General features: G+C 39.4%; 1 protein-coding gene across 1 annotated transcript in view; it reads right to left on the bottom strand.

The window, feature by feature from the left end:
- The window catches only part of gdap2 (ganglioside induced differentiation associated protein 2), a 31110-nt gene extending 7295 nt beyond the window's left edge, over positions 1–23815 (bottom strand). The window contains exons 1-11 of the mRNA XM_032516222.1: positions 23577–23815; positions 20292–20520; positions 15802–15941; positions 14715–14868; positions 13727–13815; positions 12868–12944; positions 11627–11786; positions 9530–9680; positions 8867–8943; positions 7049–7125; positions 6528–6667 (exon numbers count right to left, since the gene is read on the bottom strand). Of these exons, the coding sequence (XP_032372113.1) occupies positions 6528–6667; positions 7049–7125; positions 8867–8943; positions 9530–9680; positions 11627–11786; positions 12868–12944; positions 13727–13815; positions 14715–14868; positions 15802–15941; positions 20292–20473 (1247 nt within the window). The 5' untranslated portion in view covers positions 20474–20520; positions 23577–23815. The remainder of the gene's footprint in view (positions 1–6527; positions 6668–7048; positions 7126–8866; positions 8944–9529; positions 9681–11626; positions 11787–12867; positions 12945–13726; positions 13816–14714; positions 14869–15801; positions 15942–20291; positions 20521–23576) is intronic.
- Between the last annotated feature and the right edge of the window lie 1105 nt (positions 23816–24920).

Here is a 24920-nt window from a genome sequence, read left to right as displayed (position 1 = left end):
ACCACAGATGTGCACCGATCCAGCCTGTCAATCTCACACACCTCACTATCACCTTATGAAAAGACAGACCCCAACACAATTAAACTACTTCACTTGTGGCAGCAATGCAGTCCTAACCAGCAGGGAGCAATCCACCATTATCAGGGAAAGTACCATGAACTCAGAAGCAGAGGTGCCGACCCCCATCCCAGCCACTTCACCCTCAACCGCCACAGTGCGTGCCGGAGGTCTCGGTCCAATGAAGCAAGAACACCACAACATTGGCAGAAAGCAGAGATGCAATTCTGAGGTCACCCAACCAGTAAAAGCCAGTTAAACCAGTAATTCCCTAATAATTGGGAGCATACTCTCAGCTTCGTTGTTTAAAAGATGGGAGCCACAATCTGCCAGTTGAGAGTCACTGTCACATATTTGGCAGCTCCAAAATACCCAGACCTTCAGGGTGAATCTCTGAAACCAACAAACCTGAAGTAACATTAAGTTTAATTAGCAAACTTAATTTTACAAACTAAATATCAGTAGTTGTTATAGACTGAACTTACTCCACAGCTGGTAGTGAAGACCTGGCAGTTCCTTCATGGCAGTACTCTGACCATAATAGCACATTTGCGACAGTTTGCATTGTCATGCTACACGCAGGCGCGCGCACACACACACACACACACACACACACACACACACACACACACACACACACACACACACACACACACACACACACACACACACACACACACACACACACACACACACACACACACACACACACACACACACACACACACACACACACACACACACACACACACACGTCTGGCTGGGGGAAAGTAATTAACATCTCACCACACGCCAAACAGTTTGCAAACTTTTGTGTTTATGTTTGGCTTTTGTCCGCTCATTAGGTTGTCTGGAGCCAAAATTAATCTGCAGCAAATCAATAGCTTAATGGGTTGAACATCCTGGACATGCCAGGCCAGGGTTAGTGGTTTCATTGGCAGAGTAGATCAACAATGCTTAACCAAGCAAAAAGAGCAGTAACTGGAGAAGTGACTTACGTGTTTATATGAAATGTGATCCCTTAACAGGATCTGAAACACAAATACCTTTGCGCCGCTTCCAATAATTCACCTTAACACACCTCCCTGTGAGACCAGCATGCCAAGGGGGCAAAGACGGGCGCAGGTGCATTTGCTATTTTTTGGCCTTTTAAAAAAAAATTACAATTAAATTATTACAATTTATATTAAATCTATCCCCCACCGTGGGGAAAACCTTCCATTTTTAATTCATTTTCCAGTCCAGAAAAGTGTACATGACGCTACTGAACCACAATGGTGGCTCTAGACATGTTGGGAAGCTGAAATCTACTCAGTGGTTAGAATGAACAGTTGTGAACTGTAATTTGTCAGTCCATATGTATTAGTGCTAACTCTAGACTACCCTTCTACTTATATTGCAAAGTTTGAAGAAGAGCTTTGCAAAAGCAACATGTTGCCTGTTATTCCAGCTTGTTATAGATGTCCAGTTTCTTTCACCAATGACTACTGATTTTATTCTACTCTTATTCAACGGTTTCTCTTTCTGCTCTTTCAATTGTCAGCCTGGTTGAACCATTGTACGGTGTTTTGTTGCTGTTCACTGAATCATAGAAAGCTACTAAGCCTACGTGTTTTTCTACTTAAATTGTTCCAAACAGACAGCTAAAGTCTAATGTTTAAGTTTCACAAATAATCAATAACATTGTCAGCTTTAAAACATTAAAAATCAGCTGGTTGGGGGCAGTTAAACTATTCATAATTACAGTCCTCCTTTTCATAATAAGGTTCCATTAGCCAGAGCTAAAATTTGCAGAGAGTTCGGGGAACTTTAAACAACCTTGACATTTAAAGGTTATTAGCATTACACACTGAGCTGTGACTCTCTGTGATGAATCAGCGACGTGTACTGAAGCAGTCATGGGTATTCTTTATAGCTGAATGGGGTTTCCATGTTCCAATGAAAGGGGAAGCTGAATGAAAGTGTCTTCATTCATACAGTATTTTAGCAAGTTTGTGTAGCACTCCTTTTGTTAACGCCCTTAATTCTCCACTGTGTGATTGAAATAAACAGCAGATGACTTTTACAGGTTTTGGGTGACATGTACAGTATATCATGTGAAATGTAGAGCAAACATCAGGAATATGTTCCTACATTTCAATGTCTTAAGGGCTTAATCGACGGAGAGAATAAGGTTATTAAGGTGTGGCGAAACCAACTGAACGACCAGTCTCAGAGAGTAATGAATAGAAAAACACAGGGGTTGAAAAGGTGCATAATGACTGCATGGAGTTTCCCACTGACACAGGAAGCCTGCTCCGTTGTGGTTACTAGAAACTAGAAAGAGACTAGAACTAGAAATGTTTATGTAACGCATGACGGCCTGGAGTTTCTCTCTAGTGAGAAAATAAATAAATTCGAATCTCTGACAGTATAGTCTATTTTTTGTTTCGGTTTTGTGCCGTAAGGCCTTTGTGTTGATGTTGAAGGGTTCCATGCAACAACAACAAAAACTGCTTCACATGCTTACAGTGAATTAAACACTAAAAGGATAGTTCCTTTTAATTACAACTTGGATCAACTTTCAGACAGGTTATAAACAACACTGAAGCCATTTTATTTAAAACATTTAATTTAGAGGTGCAACTGAAAGTGAGGGAACCTAAATACAATTTTATTTCTATGATATAATCTCTCTGTTATGAGATACCGATGCCTTATTCCACAGGGAAAGTGTTTACCCTCAATGTTTTGTCTGCAAATTGAGATGGATGTTACTTACTACTTGGGTGTGGGAAATAACTCAATTTTGTTTGATCTTCCAGATAACTCTGACCATCGGGTTTGTTTAAACTAGTCTGATCATCTGTTTGTGTTTCTTCCAAAGCAATTTTTCCCATGACTGCAGTGTTGCATCAAACAAGAATATCTCAAGAAAGATTTTAAACACATTTTTCTGCAATTTAGCCCGACTTATCTGGTGTCTTTCTAGGTACTCGACTAAAGTTTAAAGTAAGTTTAAACAATGGTTAGCTGCACGCTGCTAATAACAATAGGTTGAAGAAGATAATTATCACTTTACAGTAGACAACACAGAACTGTGAGTCCAATCTGATGGTAGAGTGGAACTCTTAACAATTGTGTTTTTTATGGATGTGGCTCCTATTCATCTTAATTAAAATAGTCATCAATGGTGAACTTGAGAGCAAAAAGAAAAATGCAATGCTGGGCTGGTACCGATACTTAAACTACTGTTTCTACATTTGTTGAGCATTTGATGTGATGATAAGGCATCATCAACATCATAGTCAGAATCTGAAATAAAAATTATAAAAACAATCTTTGAAGGTTCTCGTTAGAATGGCTTATTTAGATCCAGGGTTGACTTCTGTCGGGTGTGTGATACAACAAACTTAAATGTGAGAAAAAAGTTTAGCAAAACTCTGGCTCAATATGCATTTCTTTAGTTTATTTAGATGACATTTAAGCCCTCAGGCCTTCTTCAAAAATTGGATTATTTATTTTGTGCTACTTTTCTATATGATACAACAGAACTGACAGATTATCATTCATATTTTGACCTATAAGAATGGAATATTTGTCAAGTTTGTCTTTAAATATATGACACTAGCTATATCCTTTATTTATCAGGAATAAGATAACTTGTCTGTATGTGATTCACATTTCATTTAAAGTGAGCAAATCGAAAGTGAGTGGGCTATTGTTTCTTTAGTTTCTATAATTTTTATTCTTTAAATTGGATTTGCACCTTATCGTTTCAGGCATTGTGTATGTTTATTTATATATATATATATATATATATATATATATATATACACTCACCGGACCACTTATAGGTACACCTGTCCAACTGCTCGTTAACACTTAATTTCTAACAGCCAATCACATGGCGGCAACTCAGTGCATTTAGGCATGTAGACATGGTCAAGAGAATCTCCTGCAGTTCAAACCGAGCATCAGTATGGGAAAAGGTGATTTGAGTGACTTTGAACGTGGCATGATTGTTGGTGCAGAAGGGCTGGTCTGAGTATTTCAGAAACTGCTAATCTACTGGGATTTTCACGCACAACCATCTAGGGTTTACAGAGAGGTCCGAAAAAGAAAAAACATCCAGTGAGCGGCAGTTCTGTGGGCGGAAATGCCTTGTTGATGCCAGAGGTCAGAGGAATGGCCAGACGGTTCGAGCTGATAGAAGGGCAACAGTGACTCAATAACCACCCGTTCCAACAGGTGGCAGAAGAGCATCTCTGAACGCACAGTACGTCGAACTTTAGGCAGATGGGCTACGGCAGCAAGACCACATCGGGTGCCACTCCTTCAGCTAAGAACAGGAAACTGAGACTACAATTTGCACAGCTCATCGAAATTGGACATATAAGATTGGAAAAACGTTGCCTGGTCTGATGAGTCTCGATTTCTGCTGCGACAGTCATGGTAGGGTCAGAATTTGGCGTCTACAACATGAAAGCATGGATCCATCCTGCCTTGTATCAACGGTTCAGGCTGGTGGTGGTGGTGTCATGGTGTGGGGAATATTTTCTTGGCACTCTTTGGGCCCCTTGGTACCAATTGAGCATCGTTGCAACGCCACAGCCTACCTGAGTATTGTTGCTGACCATGTCCATCCCTTTATGACCATAATGTACCCAACTTCTGATGGCTACTTTCAGCAGGATAATGCGCCATGTTCATAAGCTGGAATCATCACAGACTGGTTTCTTGAACATGACAATGAGTTCGCTGTACTCAAATGGCCTCCACAGTCACCAGATCTCAATCCAATAGAGCATCTTTGGGAAGTGGTGGAACGGGAGATTCGCATCATGGATGTGCAGCCGACAATCTGCGGCAACTGTGTGATGCCATCATGTCAATGGACCAAACTCCCTGAGGAATGCTTCCAGCACCTTGTTGAATCTATGCCACGAAGAATTGAGCAGTTCTGAAGGCAAAGGGGTCCAACCCGTTACTAGCATGGGGTACCTAATAAAGTGGCCGGTGAGTGTATATATATACACATATACACATACATCTATTTATATATATCTTTATTTGTGCATATTTTCAACTTTGTATTGCAGCCTCTTGACAACTATTTCCCTTAGGATGAATACAGTTTCCTTATCTTTTCTCTAAGGCATTCTGTGTACAGTAAAGGAAGAATTTCATTGTACAGGGAAACATGTTTCCTTACTGTGCCAATAAACCTTAAAATTGAATTAAAATAATTGCCAGCAGTTCTTTATTGTGATTAGCCACTGAAGGCCCATTCTTCAATTTCCAACAAATAACATTTAAGAATTAGATTTGTAAGTGATTCCTTTAAGCTTCCAATCCAGAGATAGCTCAGAACAAGAATACGCTTTTAAAACCTTGAATCCTGTGATACAGGCCAAGTCACAGCCAATACATCACCCCGACAACACGTTCCAAGTTTGGGTTTCCTCTTCCAAAAGTTGCTGCCATATTTCCAAAACCCACAGTGAAACCAAAGCGTTTCAAAGCTAGTTTTGCTTTTCCAAAAGCATAAACAATGTAACCTTGGCAGTGTCATACTGTAGATTAAACAATGTATCTGAACTTCAATGCAGCTGCAGAAGGAGGTCTGATCAGCGGCCAAAGGAAGGCCAAAAGAGGGTCAAAAGACACCCAAAAAATGCTGCATGTATCATATCCAGTCATACTGTAGATTCAACTCTCAGGATGCAAAAGAGAATTTTCATTTTGCACTTTTTAGCAATTTCAATTTGTCTTATTTCTATAAACAAAAAAACAACAAAAACGCCAGGGAGCTTTTGAAGCCCGTCAGACCTTTGTACCGTCTGGAAGATGTTTTTTGACTTTTCGTACCATTTCTTTTACCATGCAGTTCTGGCTATGAAAGACCACAGACGTGGCTAGCCAACGTGAGTTATCCAAATGACTGCAAACCCAGAAAATACAGCACAGAACATTAGAATAGTGCCCTTTTGTGGGTGGGAGGCTAAAGCAATACAAGCTACAGAGTTTTCTTATTCAATCGTTGTGTGTGTCTCAGGGATGAGACAAAACTAGTGAGAGAAAGATGAAAACAATGTGAACTGATTGTCCATATTATTAGCTTTCTATTTGAGTTCACTCTGACATCTCTCCATTAGTGCATGTATAGATCCTGAGCATGTGTGTGTGTGTAGTTCAGGACTGTGTGTGATTACTAACAAAGTGTGGACACTGAGTGTAAATTGTAATTTCCCCATTGGGGATCAATAAAAAGATTAAAATTAAGAAAATTCAAAGTTACACACACAAGGTGCTTTAATGCTAATTAACATGTTGGTACAAGATCTATGAAATGCATTTGGTGTAAGGTTTAGATTATGTTCATTTTATACTTTTTTGTCCCATCTATGCACCCCTCCCAGAGGATGTTTTTCAAAATAGCAGTTTTTAGCTCAGTTTAACACCAAGTAGAGTAAAATTGTCAGACTGACTTGGTGTCCACGATGTCGTAGAGGTTCTTGAGGAAGTTGGAATCCAGGTGGTTGTGCTCGCTGGTCAGCGTGTGGAAGTAAACCATCACATACTCCTTCACTGTGATGTGGTCCATCACATGGATGAAGTACAGCAGGGCCTGCACATGCAAACACAGACCAAATCAGTGTGCATACACTTTTATAGTCCTGGATTTGCCACAATTTTCTATATATTCTTTTAAAGTTTTTCATTTTTATTTGAATTCTAAGTTCGATATCATTTGGTTTAATAGAAGATTTTCACTTTTCAATCACTCTTCTGTTTGTTATATATAGAGGTTTTAGATTCTTTTGGTTCAAGTGTTAAGGTTAACAGAAGATCTGAAAAGGTCTCTACAGTATTTGTTTCCAACAGGTAGCGTGGAATATGATTAAATGAAATACATTTTTACAGTGTGCACACAGCCATAATAAGCACATGACTGGCTGAAACATCAATAACAGCATTTTATTTTGAAATAATTATTTTATTTCGTTACCTTTTCAATGTCGATAAGGGTCACTGGGATGTTTCGTCCAACTAAAATCATTACTGTCCTGCCACACATATCCACACCTGTGGACATACACATTATTAACAGGTTACACATGCACGCATGCACAAACGCATGCTGGTTCACACTTCTCACGTTAGAATTTTTCTTTTCACTGTTTTAGATGATTCTAAATTGAGCTTTATTGTCTATTAGTCAGAAACAAGACAAGTGATTTGAAAACATAATCCTGGGCTCTGTGATGCACATTTTTCACTATTTTCTGATATGGTAAAGTAAAAATAACCATTAGCTGCAGGCTTACTTCATTTGAAATGATGTAACGATACAGTCTCTCCTTATTACAGTTATGACTGGTGTATTACATAATATTAGTAATGGTTGTGCAAATTTGACAGCCTATAAAACCCTTCTGTGAAAAGCTCTGCGTGGCGCTCATTCTGCCTCCTCATGTAAATGAAACCCGTCCCCACAAAGAAAGTGACATTTCTTTGGAAAAGACTGAGAAGTGGTCTGCATAACAGAAGTTCAGATGTTTTTAATGTGAATGTGTGTGAATTCTTCTGAGGGCTGTGTTTTTTTAAACCTGTGTGTTCTCTGTGTCCATTGCACTCAAGTTACTGTTTTTTACTCTGTAATCATGTGTGTATTTAGAGCCATTTCATCTTTCTAGTCTAATATATGCACTCCTCCTAAACATACTCAGATCTTTTATTGCACTCAGATCTTCTTGCACCTTTATACTTGTTGTGCACATGTTTTGGTTTTGTCTTGATGCTTTTTTATTTGTGATTCTAAAGAAACATTATTTCCATTCAACTGTCTTCTTTACATCTAAACAGATACACTTTGAAATAAATAGCCGGTTTAAAACATAAAGTGTAAATCCAATCCAACATCACCCAATATCAAACGGTGATGTTGCCTCACCTAGCCGATATGTATTTTTGTTTTGAGAGGACATAGTCATTTACTGGTAAATAAAAACAGAGGGCTCTAGTCATAAGAAAATTAACCACAACATTACATTTATGCAATTTATTTGGTTTGACTACAATTAAAAAGCATTACTATTTAAATCAAAACAAAGTGGGTTTGATCATTTCCCTGGTTTGAGAAAGCTGGCCATGGAAGTTTTCAAATATCATTTATAATTTAATTTAATTCTGAGATCATGGGCAAATTGGCTTTTTACCCGCATTACTCTTTTTTTACCTTGAATTTGACTGTGAGCAACTGCAACTAAACAATTTCCCCGAGCAGATCAATAAAGTATTCTGATTCTGATCACCAAATTAGGTAACAGTGGGGCTAAACTGTAAACAACACTGCCACCTACTGTTTGATAGGTTGGTATTTACACATGCAGGTGTTCAAATGTGTCTAACTATTCTCAGCGGGCTTTCATGGCAGGGTCGGCATAAAGAGGACATTAGTTCGCAGGAATAGATCAGAATGTGTAAAACTATTAGAAGTGTCTCACATATAAGGAGTTGTTTTGAAGGTAACACTGTCTCAGAGAAATAGATAAACTGACATGTGCAAGGACAAGAAGAATATAAAAACGCAGTTATTCTGATGTTCATTGGTCACTCTTGTACAGACATCTGTGTGTGTACTTTGTCATGAAAGTTTGTTCACTGTTTGAATAATGCTGCAAATGATCTAAAATCTTTGAGCTCGTCATCTTTGAAGTCTCCATCATCACTTCCTGATCTCAACCCCGATATCACTGTTGCACCTTGTGACAGCTAAGACAGGACATGAGGAAGTTGGATTTCCCTTTTTGTGACAAACACATACCAGTTTGATATAAAGCTTTTAGTGCAGCGATGTCTGACAGATCCTCTGCTCTCGCGCGACAAAGCCAGCGATTGTAACTGTGGGGGAGAAGGAGTGGGGAGAAGGAGTGGGGAGAAGGAGTGGGGAGAAGGAGTGGGGGAGAGAGAGGGAGGGGGAGAGAGAGAGAGAGAGGTTAATTGTTACATCGCTGCAAAACACAGCATACAACCCTAACCCTAACCCATGAGAGCTGTAAATCTCTACTATGACTTGTGGGGTAGCACAGTTCATCAAGGCCGTAAAATCATTTTACAAGAGCTGCTGCTGTTATAAACCTCTATATTTAAAAATTCAAGTTTCAGTTAAAACCTTTTCATACAGGCATATTACTCTGCATGCTCTGGTGTTACACCTGTGATTACTTTGCAGCCTTTCTTGTTTTCTACCGTTTATGGTCTTGAACTTGTGAGGGAAAATTTCAATGCAAGTGTCCTTGTGGCATACATGTACACACAACATCTCTTCCCACTGCCAACTACTGATAAAAGCCAGAAATGCCAATGCTAGTGTTCATGGGACACAACGCAACTGATCATAGCTAAAAGTTGGAGCAATTTGTATTGTGTAAAATGTTGTGTTTTTTCCAGTGTGTTCAGTTATTTTAGTTTGGTTTTGGACTCTTACTTCCTCTGGTGTTGTTTGTGGATGGCCGCCTCGGACATCTGGCCCTGCAGGATCTGTTTCCGCTGTTTGTCCACATCACCCTCCATCCGGGCAAATGCGTGATTCCCCACCTGACCAAGATCCGACTCCAGACTCTCCTCTTCAGAATCATCTACACAGACAAAGAAATGACAACTGGACTTTTATTTTATTTTACTAGATTTGATGAATTCATGATGGTAGTGGTAGCACACACAAGAGTTGTGGTAAAGTTAGATAGGACAGATATTGCAGCACCTCTTCTTAAAAGAATAAAACTAGTAAATTGTCCTGGGCTTTATTTTGATATGATACATTTTTCCCTGAAAATATCTACTGTGTGCTTGAATCTTTCAAGTTGTAAAGTTGATTTACTACATTTGTATGGGAGGACATTATGTGTGTGTATGTTTGTGAAATAGCTGCCACAGAGGTCGTACACTCAGAAGAATGAATCCAGGTTTCTCTGCATGTTTTGCTAGAAACCACATGCATGGACATGCACATGGGCTTCACTTGAAGGCAGCCTGCTTGCTTTGGATCAACACACCAAAGCCACGTCTCGCCACTTTTGAAGCGCCATGCCAGCAGATTTTCAAGCTGGAGGTCAATGAAGTCAACAGGCTCAACGCAGAAACCACAAACACATCTTTGCAATCCTTTGCAAACACTTAGACAAAGTGCAAGCAAAAGCTTCAAAAGGTAAACTAAATAGGCCATACAAATTACAGTTTATATGAGGGTCTAAAGCTTTAAAGAGAGTTTGAATTGAAGCTGCCAATAGTCAAAACGCTTTAAAAACTTTATTTTCACATTTTTGTTCTTCTTTGCCTGTTTTATTGTCTCTGCAACAGAGCCAACTGCTGTACAGTCATAAATATTGGCCCTTTCTCAGTTCCCTCATGACTACGGCAAAAACTATTAAAAGATGTAAATAAAAGAAGAAAAGAAAATGTATTGTTGGATCACACTGAGCTTCTGGAACAGGTTCAATGTGACTTCATACAGATTCTACAAGTTTCTGGAACTAAAATCCCTCATTTTGTACTGGTCTGGTGTTTTACCTGACTATTATTTAGAAGTATACTGACCGAGGGGGTTTGAAGAAGCGGACTGTGACATTGTCACATCCCCAATCTTAGTCGTGCCTCCAGGTCGTAAACTGAACTTTTTGTAATATGCAGATGACGCTCCAAATGAGCAAAAGGAACTCCTCCAGAAAGGCATGGTTTGCTGAATGAGTGTGAGTGTGTGTGTGAGGGCGTGAAGGTACTAGTGTGGGCTAAAGGATCCAGGAAGCCAGATGTGACCGCTCACTGGCCCGGTTGCAAAATATTTTGATGCCCTGCTGTTCCACGTCTAATGACTGACCTCAAACACTTTGTCCTCATCAGAATTGAATCCTCATCCAGACCTTCATCTTTGGACTATATTTGATGTTTCAATGTGCTGAGTTGTTAACTAATCAGCTGTATCACGGCACCCATCCAGTGTCCAAATGGCCGACTGACTGCGTGGTTTGTTGACTGATTCATTGGTCAACTGACAGACTGATTGAACTGGTTAAAAGAGACAGAACAGACCGGCCACCCTGACTGAACAAAATTGAAAACAAAAATTGTGTTTAATTGTTTCAAAATCAAAAATTGAAACACTGTAAACATGAAAACCTTCACATTATTAAACTATTAAAAGTGGTCTTTATTGTGCACTTGCACTTTCTTTGTTAATTTTTTTGCCTCAAACTGAAATAAAAGCAGTCATCTGTTTGAAGTCAAAATTAAACTAGGTGGAATAAACAAACAGTTCCTTTTCCTCAGTTTGAGATGACTGGACACAGAAATGTAGAAGAATAAAGTAATAAATTAAGCCTGTGTCCCTCTAAAAGCCATGAAGCCAATTGATCTTGCACTGTTTTCTATTGACACAAGAGTCCGATTCCAAAATTAATTGAACTTGAAAAAAAGAAGGAAAAAAAAGCCTATTCTTAAAAATAGATTGCTGACATGAAAGTAAAGCACATTACGTGTCCTTTTTATTGCATCTCATCACATTGTATATAGAAATAGATTTGTGTACCTTCCAGGGTGCCTGGTTTCTCTGTGATGCGGATCTGTCTCTCTGGGACAACGGGTTCACCCTCAGAGTTGCCAATGTCCGCTGGGATGAGAGGCAAGCACGCCCGCTCCTCTTCCTCAGACCGAGGGAAATACAGAGGCAGTAACCTCTTGTACAGCCGCTTCAGGAACACACATACACACCTCAGTATTCATATTAATGCCTAAAAATATACGTTAGACAGAAGGCCAGCATAGGTTCAGTCTTTCTTAACACCCAGAATCTATCTTTCTGAATCTGCCATTCAGCAAGACATTAAAAGGTGTCAGTATAGTCCACCCTAAATACCCGTTGGGACCCGGATCCCCCCGAACAATGAGGGGGGAGCACACATACTGCCAACATTGCTGTGACACAGAGCTGGTTGGCTGATTGGGTTAGTTGTTCATTTTAATAGACCTGTTTTTTTTTCTCTTTTGTATATTTACTATTGCTCTTTAATAAAGCAAAAGTATTTCCTATGCAATTACTCGATTAATCGTTGGTATAATCGGTGGAATAATCAACTTCTAAAATCTCAAGGTCACTTTACAGACAATAAAAAAACTGATACAGGGAACAGAAAAGTATAAACAGTTGTGGGGAAAAAAAAAATGACAGTAACAGTGAATTTACAAATAAGCGAGCTGGAACAGGTGGGTTTTGAGTCTGGTTTTGAACAGGGGGAGAGAGTCAATACTGCGGAGGTCAGGTGGGAGTGAGTTCCAGAGCTGGGGAGCAGAGCGGCTGAAGGGAGGCCAAAAAGAAGGGAGTTACAGTATTCAAGGCGGGAGGTGATGAGGCTGTGGATAAGGATGGAGGCAGTGTGAGTGGTAAGGGAGCGACGGAGGCGGTTAATGTAGCGTAGGTAGATCGGCAGATATTGTTTATGTGTGAATGATAGGGAAGAGTCAAGGATTACGCCCAGACTCTTCACCTGTCTGAATAATAGATAGCTGCAGCACAAAGATGCCCTAAAAACAGCTGACAAGTTTAACTATCATTGGTAAACATAGTGGGTGTGCTTTTTGATTTACATTTTAATTAATGTAATTTTAATCATGAGAAAATGACCTTAGTTCTTAGTGTGGGGTGATGAAACCCTATTTTCGCAACAAGTTCATCTTTCACTTAATGCAAGATTAATCTGGGCATGAATAAGAAATTCGTTTCAAGTCCTTTGTGTTTTTTAGGGAATTAGCACAGAGTTAAATTACACAAACCTCCTCTGTGTCAGACACTGCGAACACCACCGTCTCCAGGCTGTTTCCATGATTCTCCAGGAACCTGCGCACTGTTCCTTTAAACACATAAGCACACACTCGTGTTACCTTACATATTAAGTAAGACATGCAAAAGACAATTAAAGACAATCAAAACAAGTTTCAAATGTCTCAAAAGTGCTTGCTTCAAAAACCCAAATATTTTCAGTAAATCCGCACATTCAAGAAAATTGCCGCTGAATGTTGCCATTTTTAAGTGGCTTAAGCAATAATTAATCATCAAAATCTTTGTTTTTGTGTGGATGAAGTTATCAACTAATGTAGTCAGCACTACCTGGACAACTACTGGGACAATGATAACGCACACTGTAGGTATGTATGTATGTATTTGTGCTAAACTACCTAATGCATTCTAATACAGTTCTGCAATAAATCCTGCCTACACAAAGGTGATAATACGTCTTTGGATCCATAAGGTGTTTATATGCATCTGAAACACGAATGTTTCAGTTGTTTCCACCATAAGATTATGATGTTATCATCAGGCCATCATGTGTGCTTATACTGAACATTTAATTTAATTTGAAGAGTAGCCAGCCATACAGTAAAGATTTGCAGTGTTATAATTACAGTAAATGTGTGTGTCTGTCTGTATAATTTGATAACCTAACTTTGGAGAACAAGTCATATGTGTGTGTGTCTTTGTGGGACTGGAGTTAGAGTTTCCAAGGCGATTATCTTAATGTGGGACAGAAAAAGAAAGTGTGATATATGACACGACAAAGGTTTTTGTTACCACATGTTGTGTATCTCTGTACCTCACTGACTAAAAGGTTGTGTATCTGTGTTTGTGTCTTACTGAAAGCTATGTGTGTAGCATCCTCCAGTGGGTAACCTCTTTTGGCCGTGCTCACCACACAGAGGCCAACAGACGCCATTGACTGCTCTCTGAAGGGACAAAACAAAAAAACAATCTCACATACTGTGCACCACATTTACAATACACACACACACACACACACACACACACACACGCACATGCACATGCACACACGCCATTGCATACCAAATTATACTTCTCATTTTAAAAGTAATTAGTTAATAAGAGACCATTATCAGAACTTTGTATATGTTCATAGAAATGTTTTTTACATGCTCCTTTATTTACATTTATATATGTAAATATATAATGTTATAAAATCTAACATTTCACATGAAGAATGTATTTATATTTTTGAATTCCACAGCTATTAAAGCCCACTGTGGCCAAACTGGTAAACCCCATTCAGAGCTGCTGTATTAAACAGTGGCATAGTCAACAGAAAGCCTGAATGATGCAGCCTGAGGCTGTAGTGATTTTGAATGTGCAAATTCTTCAATCTTTCACTTCTGAAAAACCGCCTTTCACATTGTTACAACTTTAATGATTTAAATTCAAATATTTAACTAGGTTTCACCATGAACCCCAAAGACAGATGCAACTTTTCTAAAACTGCGTTATTGAAATGTTTATTCCTGAAGTCTTTCCAACGCATTTTTTGGAGAAAAACTGGGGAACCCGAGTGGCTTTCATCAAACAATTGTTTATTTGCCCCAGTCAGGCACAAATATTGTTTATCAAATGAACTCATAGCTGAGAGGTAAAGAATACAAATCTAAATAACTTTAATGCAAGTTCAACTCTACAAGAAATTAATAGATTTCATATCAGTTATGTAACATGTTGCAAGTGGTGAGAAGTGACGTGTGTTTATACAAGTGTTTGATTACATTAATACTGCCTGCTTTAACCTTGACCGATGGGCTGACTGACTGATTAAACAGCTGTTTGCTGTGATGGTTCTTACACGGCCAGCTGCATGGTGTTTCTGTAGCAGCTGTAGAGCGAGCTCTCCGCTGCCGTCCTGTATTTGGCTTTGTACTTCGGTCCCACTGTGTGGACGATGAACCTGGCTGCCAGGTTGAAGCCTTTGGTCAGCTTCGCCTCACCTGTCCGACATCCTGCACACAAACATGCAAATAAAACGTTCAACGAGTAGAAAAAAAGTAGTATCTTTAAAAAGTAGTACTTTAGTATCTAGCCATGCAGATATTTAAGCTTTTAAGATATCTGCCTTTTAACCTTGCAGCGTGCCAACAGAATCACGATGAATGACATATTGGTGATGCTCACATGTAAAGTTTACAACAGCAGCACCTCTTTCCAGAACAATGTCCTGGTTAATAACAAGTTATGAAAATATCAATCAATATTTTTAAAATTGGTTGGGAGTAGCTCTTTTGAAAGGAGTAAACATTGTTTCTGGAAATAGATATTGGCTGCTGGGATTATGAATGTGAACACCTAAAAACAAACATTGTTTATACCTCTTTGTATTTGGATGCCAGTAGAAGGATTGAAAAAAAATAATCATAAAACCTCAACAGACAAAATACAAAATGATCTGCCTTGATATAAAATACATTTGTGTATGTGACAACTGAGCAACTCCATAAACTAAGTAAGGCCCCGAGATGTGTCTGAAAGCTTGAAAAATGTAGTTGATAATTGATTCCTCATGGGTACGGTGTTATGTACACTCTCCCAAGGATAATATTGAATTGAAAGCCTTTATTGTCATTGTACTAGTACAAGGAGATTTGGAGAGCAACTCTCTAAAAGTGCATATATCATACTAGTTTGCATTTCTCCACGAGATGTGGAGCAGATGTGGAGCATTAGAATATATATCAGAGTAGCTATAGCAGTTACTGTACAACCCTTTTTTCTTAAAGTTCAGCTGAGCATCATGTGCCTGGTTATGTCTCCAGTGAAGTCACATTCATGTTTGGTGGATTCCCACTATCATCTGCTTCCAGACTCCACGGCATCCCTGAGCAGCCAAGCTCAAATCAAACATTTATTTGGAGTTGGAGCTCATGTTTCGACTCTACCTTTGAGTTTGAGCAGCTCGTCTCGCAGCTCGGGCCCTGCCAGCTGATGGACTCTGTCAGACAAGGGGTTCTTGTCGTTTAGCGACTCGTTGCTGGTGTTCAAGATGGCAGTGCAGTTCAGCAGGGCGATGTCACCACAGCTGTTGTGGGAGACAAATAAAAGGTTTTCAGTTTAATTTTAAATAGATGACACATATACAAATAAGCATGTAGGCCCAAAACGTGAGCAAAACTGTAAATACATTATCTGTGTGTGTGTGTGTGTGTGTGTGTGTGTGTGTGTGTGTGTGTCGATCAGTTGCACTGTTTTTTTAACCAAGGCAGCAGTTTTAATATTACATTATGTGGTTCCACAATGCCAAATGTGTTCTCCAATGTTTTTCTAGTTAGTTTTTTTTTTTTAAATGATATCAGATTAGTAAACATAATGCGCCTTTAGAACATTGGATGAATGGTTGCTGATCATGGGCAATGTAGATATTGCATTAAAGATCAGCCACCCTCTCAGATCAGCTGGTATTCTTTCTATAATGGAGTGATATGGAAATTTGTAAGTGACCCCAAACGTTTGACCAGTAGTGTTTACATCATTGGGTTTTGTATGTTTTTATTGTACCATTCTTCTGAGGGTCCTCATGTTATATTGCTGCTGGTGTACACTCTCATATTGCTTTATTCAACATTTCTCTGGTACTCATCATTAAAGACACTCTCTATTTGTCAATACTCTTTTTAATGTTTTATACCTACTTCAGTAGTTATTGCATTGAATCTCCAATTATCAGCAAAAGGGCCACTCCAGATGTATTCCATTTCATCTCAAAAACACTGGAGCAGTGACTGGTTGACCACACACATATCATTACTCTGCACACGTTTATCTAACTAACCTTAAACACATTTAGCCATTTATTATTATGATTCAGTAAAGTAATTCCTTCACTCTGAAGCCCTTCAGGGTTTGCTTGGAAAGAACAATGAGGAACTACTCGAGCTTGCGTGGCAAGCATTTGGTCACAAGACAAGTTTAGCCTCCAGGATTGAGAAGGAAGGCTTGTTTTCTACATTAGCCCCTCTGAGGTTGATAAAAATGAGTCACAATGCTGCCAGCTAACTCTGAATCAAGAACAGACCTTGTTGGCAGTCACAGCCTTTAAGATACTGTTTTACGGAGTCTTAGGTCATGGTAACTTTATTAATTTGATTTGGTTTTGAGTGGGTCAGCCTCCTTTTACACACACAATCAGCAGCACATGGTAGGATGTAATGTGACAAAGTGACTATAGTGCTCAGTACTAATAACACAAAAACAAAAACAACATATACATAAATCAACAGACCAATTAAAAAAAAAGTAAAAATAAGGTGGCAGACCTGTACTGCTATTACTTATTGATTGTACTGATAGCTGCTGGGACAAAGCTGTTTGTGTATTGCTTAATTCTATAGGCTGGTACTTTGTACCTGCATCCGGACGATAGGAGCTGAAATTCACTGTGTGGAGGGTGGGAGTGGTCTTTCAAAACAGACCCAGCGATCCTCTGTCACTGTTTGGAATACAGGGATTCTGGGTTGAGCTGTGGCTCTACCGTCAGCCAACTGGACCACTTAACAATTTGGTTTAGATGGTTCCTATTTTTAAGAGACGGGTTCCCCAACCAGACGAGCAGCTTTATACACACTGAGCTACATCGACAACAGCATTCCAGTCTCACCCTCGACCCATTAATCATTGGAACAGAATTATTTGCATGCAGCTTGTGTACGAGTCGTTATCAGGGGTGTGCCACATCAAACTATTCGTGACAACAATGGCAGAATTTTTTAATGTGGTAAGAACAAGGGGTTAAGCGAGTCTCCACAAAGGGTACCTCATATTGTTTGTTAGAATCATTTTGATGCTAACGAGCCATCACCTGCCATTAGTAGTCCATTGTCTGCCATTCATTTTGGCATCGCTTTGAAAGTGAATCATTTTAATAACCATTCATTTTACTGTCTATGGGTAGGAATTGAGACACGTTGACATATTTGACATGACTACAGCAGCATCAAGCATGCCTGAAAGTGAAACTATTGTTGCTGCCAACTCTGCTGTGAAGCAGCTGTTTCCAAAAAAGGAGTTGACTCTGGTTGTTTGGCAGTGGTGTGGTTGTGAAAGGTCAGAACAAAAAAAATAAGTGTATGCCGTAAGAAGATTTAAGAATATGGTAACACAGGAATGTATTTCAAAGACTTTGAAAACCTAATCCTTGGCAAGTTGTTTTAATAATATAGTAAATCAATAATACAATTAATCATTTTAAATAAATCATAATCAGGGTTGCTACAGGTTTCACCAAGTCAAATTTAAGACTTTTTAAGACCATTATGAATGAAATTTAAAAGGTGATCTAAGCGACATCACTTCTTGTTGACGTTCAAAGTATTTTCAATCTTCTGTTTAATGAGCCCCATTTACTGTAGAAGTTGTGAACTAAAAAAGAAAAACCTCTGCAAATGCCTCAAACTTATGTCAAAGTGAACAAATAAGCAAACACAAATACTGTAAATAGTGTCTTTATGTGGCTTCAGTGAATTATGTTTAGATATGTTTAGTAAATTTCTTTTTAAAAAGACCATAACAGCCTCTCATATTTTCATGCGGTTAGATTCCTTCTATAATGATGATGCAGACCGGCATTTAAGTAAATGCATGCTTGTAACATTTTTGTGGGATCTCAAGCCTGTTTCAGGGTTCTACCATCATCCTTAACCCAGTAAAAATATAGTTTCAGGAAACTACATTGTACATTTTTACTTAATTGTCTTTTTTTACACTGACAAATACCGCTAACTTTATATTGTTTAACATGCAACAAAATGATTAGAACTTCAAACTAGGTTTTTATTTCAGAATAAAATCCTGCCTTTCGTTCAAATCTATAAAGAGGCTGGTCGCTGCTGCTTTTATGTCTGCACTGGACTATGGTGATGTTGTATACATGCATGCTTCGTCTCAGAGTTTACATGCACTAGACACTGTACACCATGGAGCTCTGGAGGTTCATCACTGGTTTTAAATATCTCACTGTATGAACGTGTTGGATGACCTTCTCTATCAACACAAAGACACTGGCATACCTTTATATGCAAGTCTATTTTAGGTCTACTTCCATCCTACTTTCTGACCTATATCAATGTAAATCAGGACTTATTTTTGGATGGATTTTCCATCTGTCGATTCCAAAGGTTAGAACTGAACTGCTGATAAAGGCGTTTGCGTTTACTCACTTACTTCCCTTTACACGTAACAAGTTACAGAAATCCGTGAAACTCAATGGGCTGGTCTCGTTGGTCGCTTTTAAGAGGATGTTGATTGACTTGAATTGACTAGATGTTTTGCCTGGTGTGTTTGGGATTGTGGTTGCCTTTGAGGGATTTGCAGATTCAGTTGCTTTATGTTTTTAGTGTTTTTTTTAGTGTATTTTGTGTTTGTATGTGTGTGTGATTGTACTGCTGCCTGTCTTGGTCAAGACACTCATGAAAAAGAGATTTTTTATCTCAATGAGTCTCTTCCTGGTTAAATAAAAAGGTAAATAAATAATAACATAAGAGAAAATATGGCGGGACTGTTCACCACTCATGAAGTGTGACAAAATGATCAAAAAAAGCTAAAAAAAAGCTACAAATGCTTGAGGACCTCTGGTCACATTGTTGCAGGAATGCGCTTGCTCCTGATGACACAACAACAAGGCTCTTACACAGGAGCCACTGCCAAGTCAGACCCCGGACGGTCATGTGTTCCTCCACAAAGAGGATTTGATGAGGAGGTCTGATTTGATGAGGTGGTCTGGACTCTGAACTAGGGCTGCACGATATGAGGATAATATCCAATTGCAGTTATTTTGACTGATATTGCCATTGCAATATGATTACCGAGATTGGAGGGAATGGTCATTTTTGTATCATTATTTTCATTGAAAAATACTAAAATTACAAAAACCAAAATTATCATAAGTGTGATTTTTACAAGGATCTGTACCAAACGTTTTTTCGTTCAGTCTGTAGGATACAATTTGTAGGGCCACGACGTCTCTGCAGCCCCACAATGCATAACTCAGAATGGTTCGACACATATTTTGCCTTTAACAAATATTGCGCTTTCTGTCCAATCGGAGTTTTCTGTTGCACGACTACAATGACTTTTAAACACACATGTTCCCCCAAAACAAGTTCCTTCCTGAGGCCATTTTGCAGCGGCACCGTGGCTACGTTGGATGCTTAGCCCCGCCCAGGACAATTGTGATTGGTTTAAAGAAATGCCAGTAAACTAGAGCCCATTTTTCTCCCATCCAGGAGTGCTGTGGACTCACAAGACCCTCCTCTGCAGCGCTGTGGGGGAAGGTCTGGCAAAGCAATCCACAATAACCCAGACTGGTAAAATTCATCTTTTGTGAGCGGCTTTTCACCCAACAGCAACAAAGTGAAGAAACACACGAGTGACTCACAAGAGGATGATCTTGCGGTTGATGTCTGGTCTGAAGGGGAAGGGCGAGGGGAAGGCCTGCTGGCTGAGCAGGCTGTCGCTCTGCTCCTGCGGTGTCTTCTCGCCATCTTCATCCAGCTGCTGCTGCCACGTGGGGAGAGTCTGGATGTCCACAAACTGGGAGCGAGCACCCAGAGGATCCATCCCACCTCTGGCACTACAGACTGACGCTGGAACTCCAAGCAGCCGCACTGCAAGCAGGGAAGAAAGATAGAAACTTGCATTACAACATTAGATATAGAGTCAAATCGATTTTATTTAGACTTAAATTAAAAAAAAATAATCAGAAAGCTACTTCAAAAGGGTTTAAAAGTGTTGTTGAAGAGTAAAATATCAGCTCTGGAAATAAGACCTTCCTATCTGATTCTGCAGGACACTAAAACCTGATGTTCGCCTTTTGAGATTGCGGAAACATTTTGCGCCATCACCTACTACTGTGATCCATGCAGTATATACAAACCATGATTATCTTTCTTACTATTTTATATACGTATATAGTTGTCTCTGGAAATGTGCACCACCCCCCCTTTTTTTCTTTTGCACTGCTTATATTTTATTACATGTTATATTGCTCCTTGTTGACACTGGAAAGGGGTTGCTTCTATCTCGTTGCACAGGTATTGCACATGTGTGTAATGACAGTAAAGCCATTCTGTTCTATCATGATCTTGTTCTAGGGCCGGCACTACTGATTATTGTCATTTTTTTCATTGTCATTGTATACTATGGATTCTTTTTTCAAATCAACTGGCTCCAGGTAATTCAAGAACACATCGCAAGTTCCCAGAGTCCACAATGACGTCTTCAGATTGCACGTTTAGTCTGACAAACAGTCCAAAATCGAAATAAGTTTAATTTACAATAATATAAAACAGTTCGGGCATCTGGTGAGGATGCCTCCTGGGCGCCTCCCTAGGGAGGTGGTCCAGGCACGTCCAGCTGGGAGGAGGTCTCGGGGAAGACCCGGGACTAGGTGGAGGGATTATATCTCCAACCTGGCCTGGGAACGCCTCGGGACCCCCCAGTCGGAGCTGGTTGATGTGGCTCGGGAAAGGGAAGTTTGGGGTCCCCTACTGGAGCTGCTGCCCCCGAGACCCGAGACCGGATAAGCGGATGAAGATGGATGGATGGAGAGAAGGGGCTCACATTGAGAAGCTGGAACCAGTCAATGTATGTGTGATATTGCATGATAAATTATTTAAACAATCATACAACATGTTGCAAATTAATATTCTGCCAATCAACAGTATAAAATGAGTTTAAAATAGCCTTTTTCAAAGACTTGTCCGTTTACGTGAAGTTTGGTGTCCCAAATTCCACTATGGCAACGTCAAGACCCGCCAATTGGTTGGGGTTGGGCATTTGACCTCGTAGTAGTGGTAGTAGTAGTAGAGAAATACTGTCAATATCACGCAAAATTGTTTTGAAATAGTATTTTTTATATTGTGATCTGCCTGATACAGGTATGTACAAAGTTAACATTGGAGTATAGAGGTCTTTTGTGTTCTGTAATAATTTTTTTTTTTAACCTTGAGGGGTTAAGGTTAGGATAGCCGATTGGTCAGGTCTGTACAAGTGGGGTTACGTCACGGGATTTGGGACTCTAAACCGCACGTATACTGGACTTGTCTGCCTTGACAAGAAGAATCTCCTTGAATAAAAGGGAATATTTGACCTTGTTAGCATGTGTTAGAAAACTCTTAACTAACTTTGCGTTCGTTCGGATCTCTGAGGAGAAGGAGGCTGAGGGTCGAATTGAGAATTAAGAAAAGGTTTAATGCAGCAGAATGATGAGGATGATAAGACGAAGACAATCAGACACAAACAAACATAATAACACTGCAGCTACCCCTGACGGAGTCACGTGAAAGCAGTCACGAAAATTCCTAAATCACACAGTTTTATCCCCTGCACCTTGGGGCGGTTTCTTTTCACCTGGTGCTTTGAAATCCTTCCTCATTGGTCGGTTGTTGTCATGACAGCATGCAGCACATCTTTGCTGTCCAATGAGAACCTGCCTTCTGCACCTTTGGGGGTCACTTTTGGTTGCAGAGCAAAAGGTTCTGTTGTGTAAATGTGAAACTCTAACATCAACACAGTCCAATCAACATCGTATTGTCTTAGCCTAGACCAGGGGTCTTCAACGTTTTCCAGGCCAAGGACCCCCAAACTGATGGGTAGTTTGACAGTAGGCCACCTTTTGATGTGTAGCAGGAAACCCCTTTCCATACGTTAAATGCCAGACCAGAACCAGATCAATTCTTTACAGTCAGAGGAACCGAGGGGGGAAACGGGGACAGAGGTATGCGTAATTTTCTAACCTGGTTCCTTCACAGACATTTTAACTTTTTAAAACTCAACACATGACACCCTTCAAATCTGGAAAAAAAACACAGATCAGCACAAAATACTGCCATATGGCCAAAACTCAGCACTGATACGACTAGTTGCAGGGCTGCTATCAGCCTAACGGCAGTCACACACACTATTGATTTTAGACAGCAAACCTACTGAGAACCCTGCATGTAATAACACCATCAGCAGATTAGAGAAGGTTGAACTGTCTGTCTTTGTTCGGTAACGTAGTGATGCCCAAGTCTAAACTCCAGATACCAAACCTTTACCAGAGTTCAGGAATCAGAAATATATTTGATTACCATCCATGTCTTGAAAGGCCGTTTTCTCAGGAGGAGTTTTTCCTCATATCCCTGAGCTAGAAATCTCCACGTCAGAAGCACTTACATACACCAAACTATTCAGTTTAATTCTATTCTGAAAGTTTTTACAGTAGGGGGCGGTCATTTATGATTAATAGCCTGATTTATGTTACATTTTATACCAAAAAACAGAGTAAAAACGTATTTTTGAATGGCAGTTTGTCGGTATTTTCGAGAAAAACAACTTGAACTGAAACAAGAATTTTGAAAACTAGCTTTATCCAATGTTCAGATTTCTGGTCTGGAAATTAAGTTATGCAAGTTAGCACACATTTAACAATTAGATGATGCCTAATTTGCAAATCTATACCCTTTAATTACCCAAAACACAGCAGGATAACGAGAAAGTAAGAAGGGAACAGTCGTGCTGTCAAAAAAATAATAATAATTCCCCTAATAACTGAACTCCTCTGTCTTTCTAAACCTATTTCCGACAGTCCTCAATAGATATATTTGCTTAATAACCCGATAAGACCGTATCAGATCAGACCGCATATGGCCTCGCGACCACAACATTCGCGGTTACCCACCTCGTCAACCGTGTCTCCTTCAGGCACTTTGTGATGTCCAAAATTCAAAGAAATAATTAAGAAATCTTGACACGACAATTTTTAGACTCAGGAGGTGTTGTCGTTCCCCTAAATCCTCATACTAACGAGCAAAGAAACCACGAAAGCGGTCATAAATTAAGTTTAAAAGAGCCAGTTAATCAGCTTTACACATTTAGCCAGCATGCTAGCTAGCTAGCTATGTGTTTATCCCTGCAACGTCAAGTTGGCGTGAGTAAATAACATCCGGTTGGGAATTTCAGAATAAATGTCCAAGGTTCAAGGTTTTTATTTTTTTTCAATTTCTCAACATATCTCTACATTGTCCAATTAAATGCTTGTTTGCCAGTCCTGTCCTTGGAATATAAAGAAAATAAAGTAAGAATACAATATACACAACAACAGTATATACAACAGAGAATATACATACAAAAAAGATGTAAAGTTAAATAGATGTGTAGTACAGGCATACTATTTAAAGTATGAAGGAGAATAGTGGATGTTATCATCAGCAAGTCTGGTTGAGGCCTCAAAATAAATAATTTTCTCTTTATTTATAAGTTTTAAGTCATATCAGATTTTGAGCACTTTTTACAGGTTTGGAGTGGATCCAAGAAAACTCTTAAATGATATTAGAAACATTTTTATCTTTCCGTGCATGTACGTAACACATCCTATTTGCCTGACCTATCTGTAAAATATACTGTAATAATTCCATAGTTTGATCAAGTGTTAAATACTATAGCATGGCCAAACTAGAGCTGGTAAAGGGTTTCTTCTTCTACTCCTTTTAACCCTGAAACGTGCATTTACACTGCTTTCTTAGTTCGTTTGACATGCTTTTTTTTGCCCCATTCTTTCCTCCCCATTGTGATGTTCGTGAATTCATGCCGATTTCAAAACGTATGCTTTTATTCTGAAGGGACCCTGCGAGTACACATCTTTTTCCGTAGGCTATTTACTATTTTAACTTGACGTATCTGCTTACATCAGCTGACTAATCAGCAAAAACACTTCCGCTGTGGCTGTTACGGGTCTTGTGATAAGTCGCTGCATTTTCCTGTGCGCCAAACATCTGACCACTGATCAAATAAACAAAATGGATATCTACAACACAATCCTAACGAAAGCATCATTTAGGGATTTGTATTTTTAAAGAATTAAAAGCTTCGGAAAGTCTCTCGTCAGGTGTGTTGGGCTCCTCGACCGGGCAGACAAAAGCAACAGAAAGAAAACGGATTTTATTCTCTCACAGTTTGGTCCCATCACTAATACTGGGCGCTTTGTGTAACTGTAGATTAGATTAGATTAGATTAGATTCAACTT

The sequence above is a fragment of the Etheostoma spectabile genome, chromosome 5 (assembly GCF_008692095.1).
Source record: "Etheostoma spectabile isolate EspeVRDwgs_2016 chromosome 5, UIUC_Espe_1.0, whole genome shotgun sequence".
Classification (NCBI taxonomy): Eukaryota; Metazoa; Chordata; class Actinopteri; order Perciformes; family Percidae; genus Etheostoma; species Etheostoma spectabile.
Note: the sequence above shows the minus strand (reverse complement) of the source record. Positions and strands in the feature narration are given on the sequence as shown.